The sequence below is a fragment of the Triturus cristatus genome, chromosome 1_2 (assembly GCF_964204655.1).
Source record: "Triturus cristatus chromosome 1_2, aTriCri1.1, whole genome shotgun sequence".
NCBI classification, from domain to species: domain Eukaryota; kingdom Metazoa; phylum Chordata; class Amphibia; order Caudata; family Salamandridae; genus Triturus; species Triturus cristatus.
Window position 1 is genome coordinate 1,081,227,872 of NC_140580.1, and position 17,997 is coordinate 1,081,245,868.

General features: G+C 43.6%; 1 protein-coding gene across 7 annotated transcripts in view; it reads right to left on the reverse strand.

Moving 5' to 3' along the window:
• The window catches only part of GPSM1 (G protein signaling modulator 1), a 982,732-nt gene that overhangs the window by 570,417 nt on the left and 394,318 nt on the right, over window positions 1–17,997 (reverse strand). For all 7 annotated transcript variants that reach the window (XR_014963238.1, XM_085613283.1, XM_085613273.1 and 4 more), the window contains one exon: window positions 269–424. Coding sequence is in view for 6 of the 7 variants with exons in the window: in XM_085613283.1 (XP_085469409.1) it covers window positions 269–424 (156 nt within the window). In the remaining variant the exon portion in view is untranslated. The remainder of the gene's footprint in view (window positions 1–268; window positions 425–17,997) is intronic.

Consider the following 17,997-nt stretch of genomic DNA (forward strand, 5'->3'; position numbering starts at 1 on the left):
CATATATAATATATGTTATCCATTTTAATTAACATAGTTCTTACTTATTACTTTTAGAAAATAACATGAATTAGTTAACTATTAACTTTTAGAATTTCTAACTAGCACCTCATCTTTTATTAAACGTTTCCAAGAGAACAGAGGAGTGCTACTTTATTGATGTCTGAAGTCGTGGTATAGTTTGTGCGCATCATTATTTGGCTATACGCTACTTGCCAACTCTCTCTGTTGGTGTCTTTCTCAGTCGCAGGCGCGTCAGAGCCCTTACCTGTCCCCCAGTTCCTGCGCGATTAGCAGATGCTTCAAGTGGTACTCAATGGCGCCTTCGTAGTCCTGGAGGAGGGTGTAGGTGTTCCCCAGGCTGTAGCAGGCCTGCGCTTCCACAGCGGGGTCCTTCAGGTGCCTCGAGAGGTGCAGTGTTTTTCTGCAGAAGCAAAGACACACATATTGTTCACAATGTGTTCAGAGTCTATTGGAATCTCCACCTGACTGATGGGAGAGGAGTGGGCCAGACTTTTTATAATATCCAGGTAGCCATAACTATAACCAGGGGTGGGGGGTGTTAAACACAAACCCAGGTGCCTTGCTCTTTTCACATGATTTATATTTATTTTCATTGTATTTTCATGGCAACTAAATATCAATTGTGACAATGATTCTCTGATACACAATTTCCTAGGCGAGTAAACATTTGTACATAAGTATCTGTATTTGGTCATATTCTGACAATTCCTCCCACTTTTAATACACATAAATCAAAGTGGGAGGCCCAGGGTCCCCAGATTTTAGAATGCTTGTGGGGCGGCCTCTCGCTAGGTGTATCCATGCACAAAGAGGATAAAAACGTGGAAGAAACGAATACAAGTGAGACAGAGGCGTATTAAAGGGCACAGAGACAATGCAAATAGAGGAAATCAGACACAAAAGGGAGATGTGAGAGGTTAAGAGGAGGGCAGAGGCCCATAAAGAAAGAAGACAGAGGAGGAGAGAGAGCAGCAGCAGAGAGGCAGGGAAGCCAGGTCCAAAAGGGCCTTGACTGGTCGGAGGACCAGCCTGGGTAAGTATGGGCCTGGGCCTAGGTACCTGCATCTGTCTGAGGAAGAAAGAAGAGATGAGACAAAGTACAGAAACAAGAGTGGAAAAAATTAAAAGAAAGAAAGAGAAGTAGGAATAAAAGTAAGAAAAATCAAGAGGAAACAAAAGAAAAAAACTGGGGAAACAAAAGAAGAAAGGGGCCAACTTAAGGAAAGAAAAAGAGAGAGAAAGAAGTAGGGGGACACATTTAGCGAGAGAAAAAAGGAGAAAGAGAGAGAACGAACGAGAGAGCAACAAAGAAAGAGAGAGAAAGGTGTTTCAGAATGTAAAAAAGGAAGCAGACCAGACCCATTGTGCTGTACTCTATATACCACTGACCTGTAATTGAACGCAGACTTGTCAACAGTTAATTCCTTGTATCGGCCACACGGTTATGGAAAGTGGGAAATCTGTTTCTATTTCTGCAGTGACAGTGTGTTTTTGATTATTTTTTGGGCACTTTACATATGTAGCACTACCCTTTTCTTAAAAGGTGATTGCTTTCTCCCCTATATAATTTGTTTGGATTGAGATAACTATTCTTACATTTTGTAATTTATGCAGCCAGTGCACACAAAAAAATAATAGATGACAAAGAGTAGGTTGGATAAAAAACAAAGCTCTATTTTTCTTCCCAGGCTCCTTAATGATGCACTTCACATAAATGGAGACAGAGGTGTCTGGTTTTTTTGCACACTTTCCAAAGAAATCATTCTCCTACCATCTACTTATAAGTGCCCTTCTGCGCTAACATGTATTCATGCCCACGCGCCACATGGAATGCTGGGCTACCTTTCACTCCGACACTACAAAAGAAAACAGGAGGCAGCCACAAAAAGCAGGGGAGAGGCAGAGAGAAGAAGATTTATGGAGAACGTTGGACAAAAAGGCAAGAGTTGGAAAACCTGGGCAAAGAAGGGTCCGCTCAGAGATAGACTGAGAGAGGGAGGTGACCAGAAAGACAAACACATGATTACAATGAATAGAAGTTGAGGGAGAGAGACAAAGAAGGGAGAGAGAGGAGAAGCATTTAAAGAAAGTAGATACAAAGCTTTGAAAGCAGGTTGAGAAGCAGAGCTCAGATAAGGTCCTCAATAGAGGTGAAAAGGATTAAGAAGATCTGGAGATAAGATGAAAGGATAAAGCTTAGTGTGAAAGTATGAAAGAGGAGTGTGCCAGCGAAATTGTAAATGTGAAAATGGAGGTGAGGGGGATATTAAGGAAGATGCAGGGCAATTCAGAGTTTGGTGGAGCAGGAGCCCTGCTGTGAAGAGATGAGGGTCCCGTCTTACCAAACTCGCCCCTTGCCTTGTTTAGTAATAGAGGAAATGTGAGGCTTGTGACAGAGAAGCATCTACTTGCTCTGCCAATAGACATCGCCCATCAATGTACCTCAGAAGACACTTACGAGTGACCGGATCGTCCTGGGGACGTGGGATTCCCTGGAGTGGAGCCTTCGCCCTGGGAGTAAATTGAATGTTTCAACAATGTCTCAATCCTCTCCCCCTGGCTTGTTAAATCACTTGCCCAAGGGCTTCTATGGCCACACTAACGTCAAGAGCAGAGGGTGGACTCTGATTTTTGTACTGGTTGCGGGTCAAGGGCTGAAGGATGTGTCATTCATCTGAGCATTTGGGAACAGAGATAAAGAAAATGTGTTTGTTTTGAAAATAGGGTGAACTATTCCTTACTGAGGCGGCTCCGAATTGAAGCCCAATGGCGCAGTAAAGCTGAACTCACTAATACTGAATATTCATTCAGCAGGCGTCCACAAGCAGATAGGAGAACTCCAGGGAGATGGTCCTTCGGTGGATGGAGCCTGATTCACAAGACCAGGACTCTGGGGTCACCTTGGAAAGGTTAGACCTACATTATTATGGAAGTCTGACTTTCCTTCAATATGGCTGACTGTAAGCAAGATTCATTTGGATCTAGTCAAATCAGTCTTCAGGTAGAGAATGGAGATGGGCAAGCCACAAAGAGACCTTTTGCTCATGCTGGGAATCAAAATAAGAACACTGATAAAACATCTATCACGGAAGTGACTTCCTTAAGGAGTCGAGAAAGCAGCTAAAAAGAATTATCCACCGCTGCTACAGATTTTACAGAACTGCTTATCGGAAATGCAGCTTAACGGATATTGCAAATGGACCTGTCATTTGAAATGTCATCAGTGATGTCTCATAAATGAGGTATGCCAAATTAATGGCAGCAGCGGGTGGGCAGGCAGTGGGCAGCAGCGGGGGTCGGAGCTCAGTAGGCTCGCTCGGTGATGTGGGGAGGTGATGAAGGTGCGAGGCTCCTCCACTGACCCGCTGGCTCACCGACTCGCTGCCCTGCCTTGCTCTGCCTCCCCCTGCGCCTCGCGTAACGCGTCTCGTATCCAAACCGGAAACTGAAGTTGAAGATCAGTGATGTCATAAATGATGGCATAGAACATGTCATGAGTGATGTAATATGTGAGGTCATAAGCAGTGCATGGGGCGCAAGTTATTGCAAGCGCTACTAACTTAACTGGTGAATTTCTGTGGTTAGTTCAAAAAGGTAATGTTGTAATTGACATTCACATAACTATAACATTACTTTAGAATTTCTAATATATATATTTACATTTTTAAACAATAACCAATCTTTTTATCACACCTAACTATAACATTACTTTAAGCTTTGCTTTTGTCAGTACATTTCTAGGCTTTTTTTTTTTTAACATAAACTAATATTTTTTTACCATACATAAAGTCAAATCCCCATCGCGCACAACCTTTGGGGGTGTGCAGTGGGGGTTGACCACAGGATCTTATGTTTTTTAAAGGGGAGGGGTCAACATGCCCTCTTCCCCGAGCCTTTTTAGGCCCTGGGGACCCCATCCCCCCGACCCCCCCCCCCCCAAGTCATTTTTTTTTGTTTAAAGGGGAGGGGGGCCAAGTGGCCACTTTGCCCGTGCCTTAATAGGCCCTGGGGACCCATCTCCAGGGCCGTTTTTTTAATATGTAAGGGGAGGGGTGCCAATGGCCTCCTCCCGAGCCTTATTAGGCCCAGGGGGCCCGATCCTCCAAGGCCAATATATAAATTAAAGGGGAGGGGTCCGCATGGCCCCTTCCCAGAACCTTATTAGTAACCCCGGGTGGAGCAGACAGAGTTGCTCTACGCGGAGCTCTACGGAGTTGGGCAAAAACTCCGCTCCGCGCCTCCCACCTCTCCTCAATAAATATTTATCATATAAGAATTACAATTAAGGTAAATAAAAGCGCACTTATCTTTACCGCGGCGTCTCTGGGCTGCCCTCCTTGCTGTGGTCCTGCAGAATCCCCTACATCAGACGTACGTTATGGTAGGACTGCGCATGCATGCGCATGCACATGCGCAGCCCTACCATTATGTACGTCTGACGTAGGGGATTACGGCGAGGAGGAGGGCAGCCCAGAGAAGCCGCGATAAAGGTAAGTGCGCTTTTATTTACCTTAATAGTAATTTGTATATGATAAATATTTATTGGGGGTAGGAGGCTCGGAGCGGAGTTTTTGCCCAACTCTGTAGAGCTCCGCGTAGTCAGCGGCCCAGCCACCATGAGCTTTCACCAGTCAGAAGACCCAATAAACTCTGGCTTTGCAGCACATATTGTGTTCTTGTCCTATTCTGTCATGCATTATGTAGCAGCCTTACACAGGAAAAATCAAAAGTGGGCCCCAGGAACTAGTAGAAAACGCCCTTTGCGTCGGACCAATGCTTGTTTGTATTAGAGCTTTGGGTGGGCACTGACCACCCACCATGTGATTTAAGCAGGCGGGAAGAGTGAAAAGGCACTAGGGCAAGAAACCCAAGTGAAGAAGGGTGTGTGTGCATCATCACTGCCAGGAGCAGTGGGAAGAGCTGGAACCAGCTTGGCTTGATTTGAAAATAGAGCACATGACTGATCATGTTACGCTTGTGCGTTGGAGATGTAGTGGATCCTGTGCAGGCGTAGTAGGTTGTGGCTGGACTACTGTCTGGGCTAAACTTGCCTAGGATGTCTGAAAGAATACAGTGGCCAAATGCAATGACTGGTAGAGCTAGGCTCAGTGGAAACTTGTCCTGGTGTAGAGACAGGCAGGGGGAACTGTGGGTAATTAGCCCAACTCAACACTGTTCAGGGCCCGGTGTTGCTGCTGCAAAATGCAATGATATATCGCAACAGCATGCCTTCCCTGCATTTGTGGTATATTCGCGACAAGGCAGGTAGCGGCATTTGCTGGAGCCGCTTCGTACATGGTTTCTATTTTGAAGGGGGTGCCAGTGCTGCTGGGAAGCCAAAGGCGTGCCCCAGCATGAAGCGCTTGACCCAGGCCCCACAAAAGCTTCTGGCAGACCTGGGATCGGGTATTGGGTGTTTGGAACGCCCAGTAAGGATTCTACCAAACCTGACGCATCCTGAGTGACAGTGAAGGTTGTGGAATATGATGGCCTTCAGGGAACAAGGTGATTTATCAAGAGCGCGCAATGTGAAACAAAGCAGTGCAAAGTCTTGATAGGGTATTTATTTTCTAGCACATCTTTTCTGCTGGAAAAATGCTCCTTTTAGATGCAAATAGAGCTTTGCCCCGCTTTGTGCTACTTTGTGTAAGTGGTTAATGTGAGGTGGTAGTTGGAGGGGAGGCCCACCAGCACTCATTTTTGGGGATTGGCACTTATTTTTCTTGAAGAGACTTTGATCCAGAGCAAGAGAAAGAAAAACACAAACTGGGAAAGAACTGGAAGGAGAAAGACAAGTACTGTAAAAATGACAAAGAGAGAAAGTAGAGATGAAAAAGAGCAAGTACGAGTGAGACTGAGAGGCAGGTAGCGCCTGGTGATGATTTAAAGAGGAATTTGGTGGAATCAAAACTACGCAGCCCAGGCATCTGGCACCCTGATCTTTGCTGCTGCTCTGACCAAGACGTTTGGACCCTTTTCTTATTCTTTTACAAATTAAGCACTACTTTGTGAAAAGGGGGTGTTCTATGTGGGGCATTGGGAGTTACTAACACACAAGTTTTTTGAAGCAAAGCTTTATCAATTAAACATTTTTAATGGCATTTGCATCAAAAAATAATGCTACCTTGAGGTAGGCGTAAATTTATAGAAATCTTTTTATTTCTCCTAACATCTCCCCCATTGCATGTGCGCTTCCCCGGACAGTACACTTCCAATACGTGACATTTTTGAAGTTTGTCTAGACATAGGGTTTATACTGGAAGGCTACCCTTCCAGTACAAATCCTATGCTAGACATCATTAGGACAGTTGTTGCAAATTAGGAGCAATTGTAAACGCAAATCTACGTATGGAGAGACTGGAAACATCTGACCAGAGAGTTGAAGTAAAGAGGCTAACCCGAAAGGATAGTACAGTGAGCGCATAAAAGGGCTATTACCAATAACCAGACCGCATCAGTGAGCCGCAGAGGGATGGCGAGTTTAGTCAACAGATATTTCCAAGCCATCGGAAATGTATTTATTTATTTAATGAGACTATAGAAACATTTGGATCAGAAATGTTGCATCGGTGATGATACATAGATAGAGTACGTTTGGTTGTTTACGCAGTTGACAATGCAGACATTCTATTTACACATACACATAAGAAGAGCAGGTGTGGGAGGAACTGTTACATTAAGGTGTAACACTGGTGAATCACGTCTATTTTCCGTAAATGGTTTGCAACTTAGTTGCAAGACAATCCAATGGTCAGTAGATGGCAGTAGTGCACAAATATGTCACAGCCTAGTTTGTCTTGCAGGAAGTTTCATACACTGCATGCATACGACAAGAAATATAAAGCGGAGAAGCCTCGCCTCCCGAATCAGAGTAACTTCAAGGGGCTGAAACTTTACTACGGGATATTCCAACAAGCTGGCACAAATAAGGTAGATCAGAGGGAGAGTTCAAATAGCTTCTGAACCAGATGACATAACTTACATGGCAAAAGCAGTGAACTGTTTGAAGATGGAAGGTGCACCAGGAAATGAGTCAAAATCGTATGTATAAGTCCATCAGTTTTCTTTATTAGTAATGGGTGTCAATATGGGCATTAGCCAACACGTTTCGTTCCTTTGACCAAAAGAACTTCATCAGGGCTCCAAATATCAAGTAGAGTGTTCAACACATTCGATATGTAACTGAAATGCACGTGTACCAACCCGGGAAGATACCCCACAAGAAGGGTCAACCGAATCCGATCCAGAGTCATGGTCTGAATCTTCTGTTTCCCGGCATACGGCAAACACGCCCGATCCTACGTTTAGGAGCCCTGATGAAGGTCCAGGTGCACCTTCCATCTTCAAACAGTTTGCTTTTTCTGGATTCCAGTGGAGCTCAACGGCGGCAGGTTCCGGAAGTGGATGCACGGGACTCTTAATGTTTGGGGATAGGGATTGATGTGCTGAACCTTGGGTCAGCCGCTGCCAGGAGTGTTTTGTTTATGGCAAAAGCAGTGGTTGAAGTGCGTTAAAAAAAGTATGGGCACTGTGATGCTCTGTGCAATGGGGTGGGGTGGGGTGAGCAGGGTTGGGGGGGGGGGTGGCTAAAAAACCCCAAATATTCTGTAACTTTTTCGGTCTTTCACCTTCACGTAATTACATATAAAATAACGCGCAGCTTCAATAAAAATGTAATGCAAGTTAGGTTAGTCAGTGGGAAATGCACTAATGTACATTATGAAACCTCTATTAGCTAATGCATAGCACCAGAGAGCCACAGAATTGAATCCTGGTTAGTGCAGTGCAGAATAGTGACTTGTGTTCGTTTAGTGCCACACGGTCCTAGTCTGTGACAGAAAGCACTGTGAACATGCAAGTCATTATTTTAAACTTGCATTACACACAGTACAAGTAAGATAAAGTGCTTCCAAAATATAGATTTTAGTAATATCCAGACTGTATGTAGTGTAATTGTGTTTTACAACAGTCTTTATAAACACAGCTCATAGCTTAGCTGGTAGCTCTCTGACACCTCAAAAAGAATAAATGTGCGTCATCACAGCTGTCTGCGTCTCCCTCGGTGTCACAGCTCAAGAGAGACTCCCTTGTGTCCTCTTCAACCGGCGGAATTAACCATCTCCATACAGCTGTTTTTTCCACGCAAAGTGCAGGAACGGGTTTTCTAAAATTTAAAAAGCATGGGCACGTCGTGCCCTCCGCCCCCACTCTTTTCGACCACTGGCCATAAGTGATAGCGTGTAATGTGTGCGCTTCATACCACTACTTGTGCCCCTGTCACTCAGTAGGCGGGAGCATATACCATCATGCATTCGGACAGCCACTGAATGACGTGGGTGCCATTTTGATTATTTTTTAGTTACCAATACAAGATGCAGTATACCCCTTGGTGCAGTAAATAAAAAAGAAAAAATTACAACTGCACTAAAGTGCATTTCAGGGGGCAGAGACCTGGCAGGAAATGGGAGATACCAGGAACTCTAAGAAATGTAAAGAAAAAATAAATTAAAATGATTGCAAGAAGAGCAAAGGAGGAGCAGATGGCGGGAAGCAATGTGGAGCGGGAGGAGGGATTAAATAAAAATAAAAATAAATCCAGGTGGGGGGAGAATGCATATTCAATGGGAAAAGCATCACGTGATGCAGAGAGCAAGTGTGGTAGTGGGAGAATTTAGGGAGGAAGAGAATAGCACAAGAGCACTGGTGCATGTATTTGGTGTGGGGGAGAAGGACAGAAGAGAGAGAGAGCGCTGGAAAACACATGCACTGTCACAAAGGGGATAATAAAAACGAAAAAAAGATGTCCCCTAAAACTAAACAGTGGAAAGATACATGTCAGCACTCAAAAACATGGTAAAGAGGCTATGTTCCAGGAGAGGGACAAACACAAGAAAAAGGAAGGAAAGCGACTGAAAAATAAGCGAAGAGAGAAGAGTGACAATAAAGCCAACTAATGGAAGCAATGGACAGCATTTAACAAATTGTATGTGTATGAGATAGCTCATAAGAAGTCTTTTGCAACCAGACATCGAAAGCTTTCTGGTAGGCAAGACCTAAAATATGAGAAGTGTTCTACCATGTCTAAGAAAAAGTTTTTAAAAGACTGACCTATCCCCAATACCCCCATCCCACCGAAGGTCCACAGTTGCTGTGCCACCGTATAGAAGCCCAAGGTACATTTGCCATCTTTCAGAACTGTAACCTAATCAAATATGCTGAATACCAAACCATCCTCTTATTTCTTTTACCCCACACCATCAACACTATTTAATGAGAAAGTTATTCCGTTATGAAGTGGAACCCTGTACCCTAATAATTAGAACTGCACCCCAATAATCATATCTCACAATTTATCTCAGGATGTTCCACTTCGGGTTGATCTTGCGTAAAAGAGTACCTTACACCAAACATTACTTTAGCAGAGTATCAAAAATAAGTAATTACAACCACTCAATGATTGAGGGGTAAAGTTAAAGGGTTTTAATACAGAACTCTCAAAATCAGGTGGTACAGAATAAATGATGCCATGAAGGCTCGAATGCACAGTTATATAGAGTAGTAAAAATCACAACTAATGTAAAGCCCCAAATGAGCAGCAAAATCATGAAAGGGTAGTAATGGGAAGTCTCTAAAAGTCTTCTAACTCACCCCCAAAATTAAGGGGTTCTTATACACAGTTCTTGCATAGAAAATTAGCTAAAACCACAGATTAGGCATGGTATGATCTCACATTTCAATTCCTCAGCTAATCAAAGAAATCCATGTCAACAACATTATATGTGAGCATTATCCCATTTTATAAGAAAGCATCCTGTTTTCCATGTCACTGTCAACCAGAAATGTTTTGAACAAAATATGCAACATTGATCAAAAACTGTTCTTAAAGACATAAAACTGGACCGAGCTATCGAAGCACAGCAGAAGGACCTTCAGATGATGTTACAGTTAGGAACATCAGAAAGTTCCTTCAGAGCACAACAGGAAAATTACATCAACTTGTCTTCATTCTGCAGAGTTGTGGGGAGAGAATGTATGTAGGGAAATCTGATGGTAGAGGGGTTTGTGGAGTAGTTGAAAATGAGACAATAGCAGTATCCATATTATCCAATATTGAGTTTTCTCCAAAATGGGGCTCACCTAAATTATTTTAATAAACACACTTCTAAACTTCATATTAAACTCATTTTAACTGCAATTATATTAATTCGGCATTTATGATTTGGTTCAGACATAACAATTATTAATACTTAATATTATTTGTCACACAAAAATCTGTTATTTAAAAAACACTGTTAGGGCCAGATGTATCAAGGATTTTCCCATTCGCAAACGCGCCAATTCACAGAATCGGCCCGTTTGCGAATGGGAAAAAGCCTTTTGGGATGTATCATCCCAAAAGGCATTCGCAAAATAGGGAATCGTAAAAAAATTGCGATTCCCTATTTTGCAAATGCATTTAAGGAATCACAATTTGTGATTCCTTAAATGAAATGCAGGAAGCCAACAAAAATTGCGACCTGCCTTTAAGGAATCGCAAATTACCACCTACTTCTAGTTGGTGATAATTTGCAAATTCCTTTAAAAATGCACTTTTTGGCATTTTTCTAAGTGGCATGTGGTGAACACACATGCCCTCAGGGCATGTATGTGTGCCACATGTGCACACATGCATATTTCAGGGGTGCAACAGGGTGTCCTTTTGGCACCCTTGCACCCTTGAAATTGCATGCGCAATTTGCAAGTGCCTATTTGGTACTCGCAAATTGCGAATGCAATCCTATTCATTTGAATGGGAAGGTATTCCTTAATTGCGAATCACAATTTGTGATTCGCTATCAAGGAATATGTAGGGTTCACAATTTATTTTGCAAATCCTACATACATTGCATTTTGCTTTTCTTAAATAGCGAATCGGTAAAATTCGCTATTTAAGAATCACAAATGCAATTCTTGATACATCTGGCCCTAACACACCCTTCTGGATGAACCTAATTAACTCCTCGCTATCCTACAAAGCTGTGTCCTGGAGTGCCTAAAAATAGAACTGGTCTCTGCCCCCAATAAAAGAAACAGGAGTGGAAACTGATGATTTAAACAATAAACTCGCTATTTCCAACCTGCCTATAATTGCAAAATCCTAGAAAGCTTCCCAGAAACGCAGCTCCTAGGTCAAAATGGTCTCATTAATAATAATCTTCAATCTGGCTTATATCAGGAAGAAGCATGGAAACAGCAATTTAAAAAAATAGTTGATCATACGCTTCTTATTTCAGCCTAAGGAGTCTCCTACCTTCTCATGCTAAAGGACCTGTCAGTGGCATTTGAAACAGTAAATCACTCCACTCTGCAGGAACTGTTTAAGGATAAAATGGGTGTGAGGAGGATAGTTCTCGGTAGATTCGTAACATGCAACTAGAACTGTTTAAGGATAAAATGGGTGTGAGGAGGATAGTTCTCGGTAGATTCGTAACATGCAACTAGAACTGTTTAAGGATAAAATGGGTGTGAGGAGGATAGTTCTCGGTAGATTCGTAACATGCAACTAGAACTGTTTAAGGATAAAATGGGTGTGAGGAGGATAGTTCTCGGTAGATTCGTAACATGCAACTAGAACTGTTCAAGGATAAAATAGGGGTGAGGAGGATAATTCTCGGTAGATTCGTAACATGCAACTAGAACTGTTTTAGGATAAAATGGGGGTTAGGAGGATAGTTCGCGGTAGATTTGTAACATGCAACTAGAACTGTTTAAGGATAAAATAGGGGTGAGGAGGATAGTTCTCGGTAGATTCGTAACATGCAACTAGAACTGTTTAAGGATAAAATGGGGGTGAGGAGGATAGTTCGCGGTAGATTCGTAACATGCAACTAGAACTGTTTAAGGATAAAATGGGGGTGAGGAGGATAGTTCTCGGTAGATTCGTAACATGCAACTAGAACTGTTTAAGGATAAAATGGGTGTGAGGAGGATAGTTCTCGGTAGATTCGTAACATGCAACTAGAACTGTTCAAGGATAAAATAGGGGTGAGGAGGATAATTCTCGGTAGATTCGTAACATGCAACTAGAACTGTTTTAGGATAAAATGGGGGTGAGGAGGATAGTTCGCGGTAGATTTGTAACATGCAACTAGAACTGTTTAAGGATAAAATGGGGGTGAGGAAGATAGTTCGCGGTAGATTTGTAACATGCAACTAGAACTGTTTAAGGATAAAATGGGGGTGAGGAGGATAGTTCGCGGTAGATTCGTAACATGCAACTAGAACTGTTTAAGGATAAAATAGGGGTGAGGAGGATAGTTCTAGGTAGATTCGTAACATGCAACTAGAACTGTTTAAGGATAAAATGGGGGTGAGGAGGATAGTTCGCGGTAGATTCGTAACATGCAACTAGAACTGTTTAAGGATAAAATAGGGGTGAGGAGGATAGTTCTCGGTAGATTCGTAACATGCAACTAGAACTGTCTTAGTATAAAATGGGGGTGAGGAGGATAGTTCTCGGTAGATTCGTAACATGCAACTAGAACTGTTTAAGGATAAAATAGGGGTGAGGAGGATAGTTCTCGGTAGATTCGTAACATGCAACTACAACTGTTTAAGGATAAAATGGGGGTGAGGAGGATAGTTCGCGGTAGATTTGTAACATGCAAATAGAACTGTTTAAGGATAAAATAGGGGTGAGGAGGATAGTTCTCGGTAGATTCGTAACATGCAACTAGAACTGTTTTAGGATAAAATGGGGGTGAGGAGTATAGTTCTCAGTAGATTCGTAACATGCAACTAGAACTGTTTAAGGATAAAATGGGGGTGAGGAGGATAGTTCTCGGTAGCTTCTTAACATACAACAATAATCAGAGTCAACGCGTAAAATTGGCTAACCCTCTCTCCAACCATCAGCACTCAGACAAGATGTTCTGCAAGGGTCTTTAATCCCACCTACACTTTTAATCCATATATATATATATTCACTGAAAAAACCATAGGTTTCAGGGGCGTTATAGTTAGCTGGACTTTTCACTCATACAAAACCATTGAAATTCCCCCATTATAGTTAGTTCAGCTAACTATAACTCGCGCGCCAGCAATGCACTGCTGATGACGTCACATATTACATCACTCATGACATGGTCAGTGACATCACTCATGACATCACTGATGACATCTCAAATGACATCACTGATGACATCATCTTTGTGATAGAGTGGCAGACCTCCTCTCCCCCTAATATAACCTTTGATACACACATTCAAAAATAGAAACTAACATTTTCAAAACAATGGACATACAACAACCTATTCAGTAATTCTAAGATCCACATACACATCCACTCATTCACCTACAGTCCTATACAGTCACTCATACAAGTACTCACTCATCATATGAACTCATACACCTATACATCCTGTTACACAACGCCACTCATCCATAGAGTTACTCACACACATAGTCACTCATGCTAATAAAGAATCAAACATCCATTTACTTGCATATACAGTTATACACACACCACCACACTTACTTCTACAGAAACTTACACATACTTAGTCTTTTAAACAATCACTTATAGAACCACATACTTATTCATACAGGAACTCTTTCAATCTCTCACTCTCACATATACTCACTTATATACACCAATAGTCATATATACTAGTTTAAAACATATGTAGTTACTCATAAAGACACTATTGAGACAGTCATTCACTCACTAACACACCCATGCACACACTCATCCACCCATACAGTCTTGCACACATGCTGTCTTCAACACATACAAACAGTGAGTCACTCATTCATGCACCTATGCACTACGTAATACCCCCCACCGAACCATACAGACACTCAGACACTCATACTGATACTCAAAAAACCAACTAATAACCTATATAGACACTCATGTAGCTACTCACCAACCCATGCAGCCACTTATACACAAAGTGAGAGACTGATACAGATATTTACATATTTAAACATTACTCACTAAGCCATGTATTCACTAAGATACACTTAATCAGTCAGTTATACAATCAATTTTTCAAAAACAAATCATCCATTTAGACACTTATATACCCATTTATTCTTCCATCGACATAGAGATATACATATATAAAACATATGTAATTTTCAGAAAAACACACATTCACTGGATGATGTCATCAGTGATGTCATCAGTGATGTCATTTGAGATGTCATCAGTGATGTCATGAGTGATGTCACTGACCATGTCATGAGTGATGTAATATGTGACGTCATCAGCAGTGCATTACGGGCGCGCGAGTTATAGTTAGCTGAACTAACTATAACGGGGGAATTTCAATGGTTTTGTACGAGCGAAAAGTCCAGCTAACTATAACGCCCCTGAAACCTATGGTTTTTTTCAGTGAATTTCTAAGGTTTTTTAAATGCTAATTCCTAACTATAACGTGCCTGAAACCTATGGTTTTTTCAGTGAATTTCAAAGGTTTTTTAAATGCTAAAAATTTCTAACTATGGCTACAGAGATAGGACATGTGAAGAAAGAAGAAAAACGCACAGAAAGAAAAAAAAATGCAGAAAGAAGCAACAGAATTCCTCAAAGACGAAGAAAAGTGCAGGAAGAAGGATAACGTGCAGAAAGATCAAACAGAAGAACAGAAAGAAGCCTTGTTGCAAAATCATCCTGTACCTTCAACTTTTTCAGAGGGATACTGGTGTTAACTGAGTCTGACTAACCAGTCCTAGAGCCAGTGCTATGTTAAAAGACACTCAGAATACAGTGAAAACACCTACATACAATAGGGAACACTATGCGTTGGGGTCCCCCTGTGATCAGCATGACCTACTCTGTAAGCCCCTAGTATATAATAGGGCAGGTGATTAAAACTACCTCTTAAAACGCGCCACAGGGCGTGTTTGCACACGTCACCTCAGGCCCCGTCCCCTCACTTCCCCACTGTGTAAACACGCCCTGTGGCCGTTTTAAGTTGGGAGATTAAGTCCCCTTGAATCCTGAGGGTCCCTAGGGTCCAACTAGACCACTAGGTACCTCCAGTAAGCGCCACAGAGCTGCGTTGCAGAGAGATGTAAAAAGGGGGACGACCTAGACCACCTCTCTGTAACGCAGCGCAGTTGCGCTTACTGGAAGCACCTGGTGGGCTAGTTGGCCCCCAGGGTCCATCAGGATTGAAGGGGAATTATTTCCCCAACTTAAAACGCACCGCAGGGCTTGTTTGCACACGTTAACTCAGGCCCCGTCCCCTCCCTTCACCACTGTGTAAACACGCCCTGTGGCCGTTTTTAGTTGGGAGATTAAGTTCATTTGAATCCTGAGTGTCCCTAGGGTCCAACTAGCCCACTAGGTACCTCCAGTAAGCACCACAGAGCTGCATTGCAGAGAGGTGTAAAAAGAGGCACGGCCTGGACCACCTCTCTGCAACGCAGCTCAGTGGCGCTTACTGGAAGCACCTGGTGGGCTAGTTAGCCCCCAGGGACCCTCAGTATTGAAGGGGAATTAATTCCCCAACTTACAACTGGCCAGGGGGTGCGTTCGCAGAGTGCTGCTAGGAGGGGGTGTGGCCTCCGGCGCGATGCCGGTCTTTTATTTATTTTATTTTTTTAAGAAGGAGGGCTGTGTGGCCCCCCTTCTTTTTCTAATTTACTGGCCCTGGGGACCCCATCCCCCAGGGCCTGCACCCTAATTTTTTTGTTTAAAAAAAAATATTTGGCCCTCCCAAGGCCTTAATCGGCCCCGGGGAACCCAACCCCCGGGTCATGGCCTTTTTTTTTTAAATTCTTTAGGAGGGGGCTGCGTTGCCCCCCTCCTCAGGCCACTTATGGCCCCGGGGACCCCATCCCCCGGGGCCGGCCTTTGTTTTTTATTATTTAAAAAAAATATATATATTTATAGAAACACTTAGGTACATACGGTTTGTCCAGCATGTCCTATCACCATGACGATTTGCGTGATAATCATTAAAAGGCAACTATACATAGAATGAATCCACATGGAATGTATTTACACCGCTAGTAAAGCTCTGATGTGTCTGACGCCCTACCGTGCCTATTCCCGGCGCCCCCGCCGGTGGGTACTCTAAAAGTAGACACCCTTGTCGTTTATTTATACAAACATGGGTAGCTATTGACGGGCACATTTAATATACACGCACACCAAGCCATTCAAAGGGGATTCAACAAAAATTCGACCAAACTATGCAAGAAACCCCCCTCACGGTTAATAAAACACACATCCACCGCCGGATGTGTAATACTTTTTATTTTACTCTCTGGAAAGGAGACGAACCTCACTTGAGAGTCACAGCGTGCTCCTGGCTGAGCCCAATGCTGTGTTACACCCACCAGTGCCCGCCGAGTGCCTCACACCTCTGTGTTGTATTCCACCAGCTAGTGCGTATGCTATGACACTATCTAGCCCATGTGCACTGTAACACCACCCCGTGAATATGTCGTGCCACACTTGCCTTCGCACGGGTTATATGGCCCCATCTAACGTGCCTTCCTTGATGCCTATGTTATAACGCACAGCGCTATGCCATACATATTACAATCTGGGATCCGTATCTTTGTCACAGTGCATATGCAACGTTACACTCCCCAGCACATATTTTATATTACAACTTTAGAGACTAGTTAGTTTACACAACACTGTCCTGTGCATACTACACTCCAAGGCGCATATCGCATAGCACGAGCTAGTGCCTTTGCTATCTCGCGCTCTCCAATGAATCTGTCATTGCGCACAATGTATTGCATATTATATTTCACGCCCCGGTTCATCTTATATCACACTTTTTGGTGCATAGTTTATACCATATACTATATCTAGTTTTCATTTTCAACCGTGCTCTCAGGACTATGTTCTATATAACACTGCGTCCACCTACCCTTTTCACGGACATTACATTTTGCGATGGGGGGTGGAGGGTCAGGGGGTGTTTCTGCCAAGTGAGCCCGGAGTCACAGTCACAAACGTCCTCTTCTTCCTGAATAAAATTGAGATTATGGTGCATACTTGTTCATATTTGAAGTAGTTCGCACAGACACACATTTTAAAAACAATAAAGTTCCTAATACCCACCTTCTCTGAACAGTTAGCTTGCTGCCCCATCCACCTCCTCCCTATCCTCTGTTGTCTGAATCCATGGACTAGCCTCCTCCCTCCTGCCATGCATGGTCTGATGTGCTGCCACAGCCCTCCATTTAGCATGATGTACCAGTCCACTCCTCCTGCCCTCCATTGCCCAATTATATGGCCCATCATTGACCTACTGCTTAGCCTCTGTGCTCAGCTTGCTGCGCCTATTCTCCTTCCCCCTGCCCTCCGATGTCTTTGTGCATGCCCCTGCTTCATCCTTTTTGCCCACCATGTTCCATGGACCTGCCACTCCTATCTACTCTGAGTGTTCTGTTGAGCTGCCACTTCCCTCCCACCTGCCTAGCATTGTCAGATGACTGTAACCTGTCACTGCCACCTCCACCCTGCCTGTCCACATGCCATGCCCCTATCCCCTTCCTCCTGTCCTCCATGGTCCATTTTACTGCCACACCCTTCTGCCCTCCCTGGTCTGTTGTGCTGCAACTGCTCCTCCTGCCTGCCCCGTGCGGTCTGTTGTGAGGCCCCTTCCCCTGAACTCTCTTGTCTGTGCCCAGGTCCTGACCCTCCCTTCTATCCTCCATGGTCCTTTGTGCATGCCCCTGCACCCTCCTTCTTGCCCATCATAGCCATTGTGCTGCCACTAACCCTCCTGCTTGCCATGCATGGTCTTCTGTGCTGCCATGGCCCCTCCCACCTTCCCTGTGTGGTCAGCTAGCTGCCCCTGACCCCCTCCCACCTTCCCTCCATGGTCTGTGTGTATGACATCATAGTCTCATTGTTGCTCTCCATGGTGTATCTTGCTTCTAGTGCCCATCCTGCCTGACCTCCATGGTCATCTTGCTGCTCCTGCCCTGCCTCCTTGCCCCCAGCCCTCTGTTTCCATG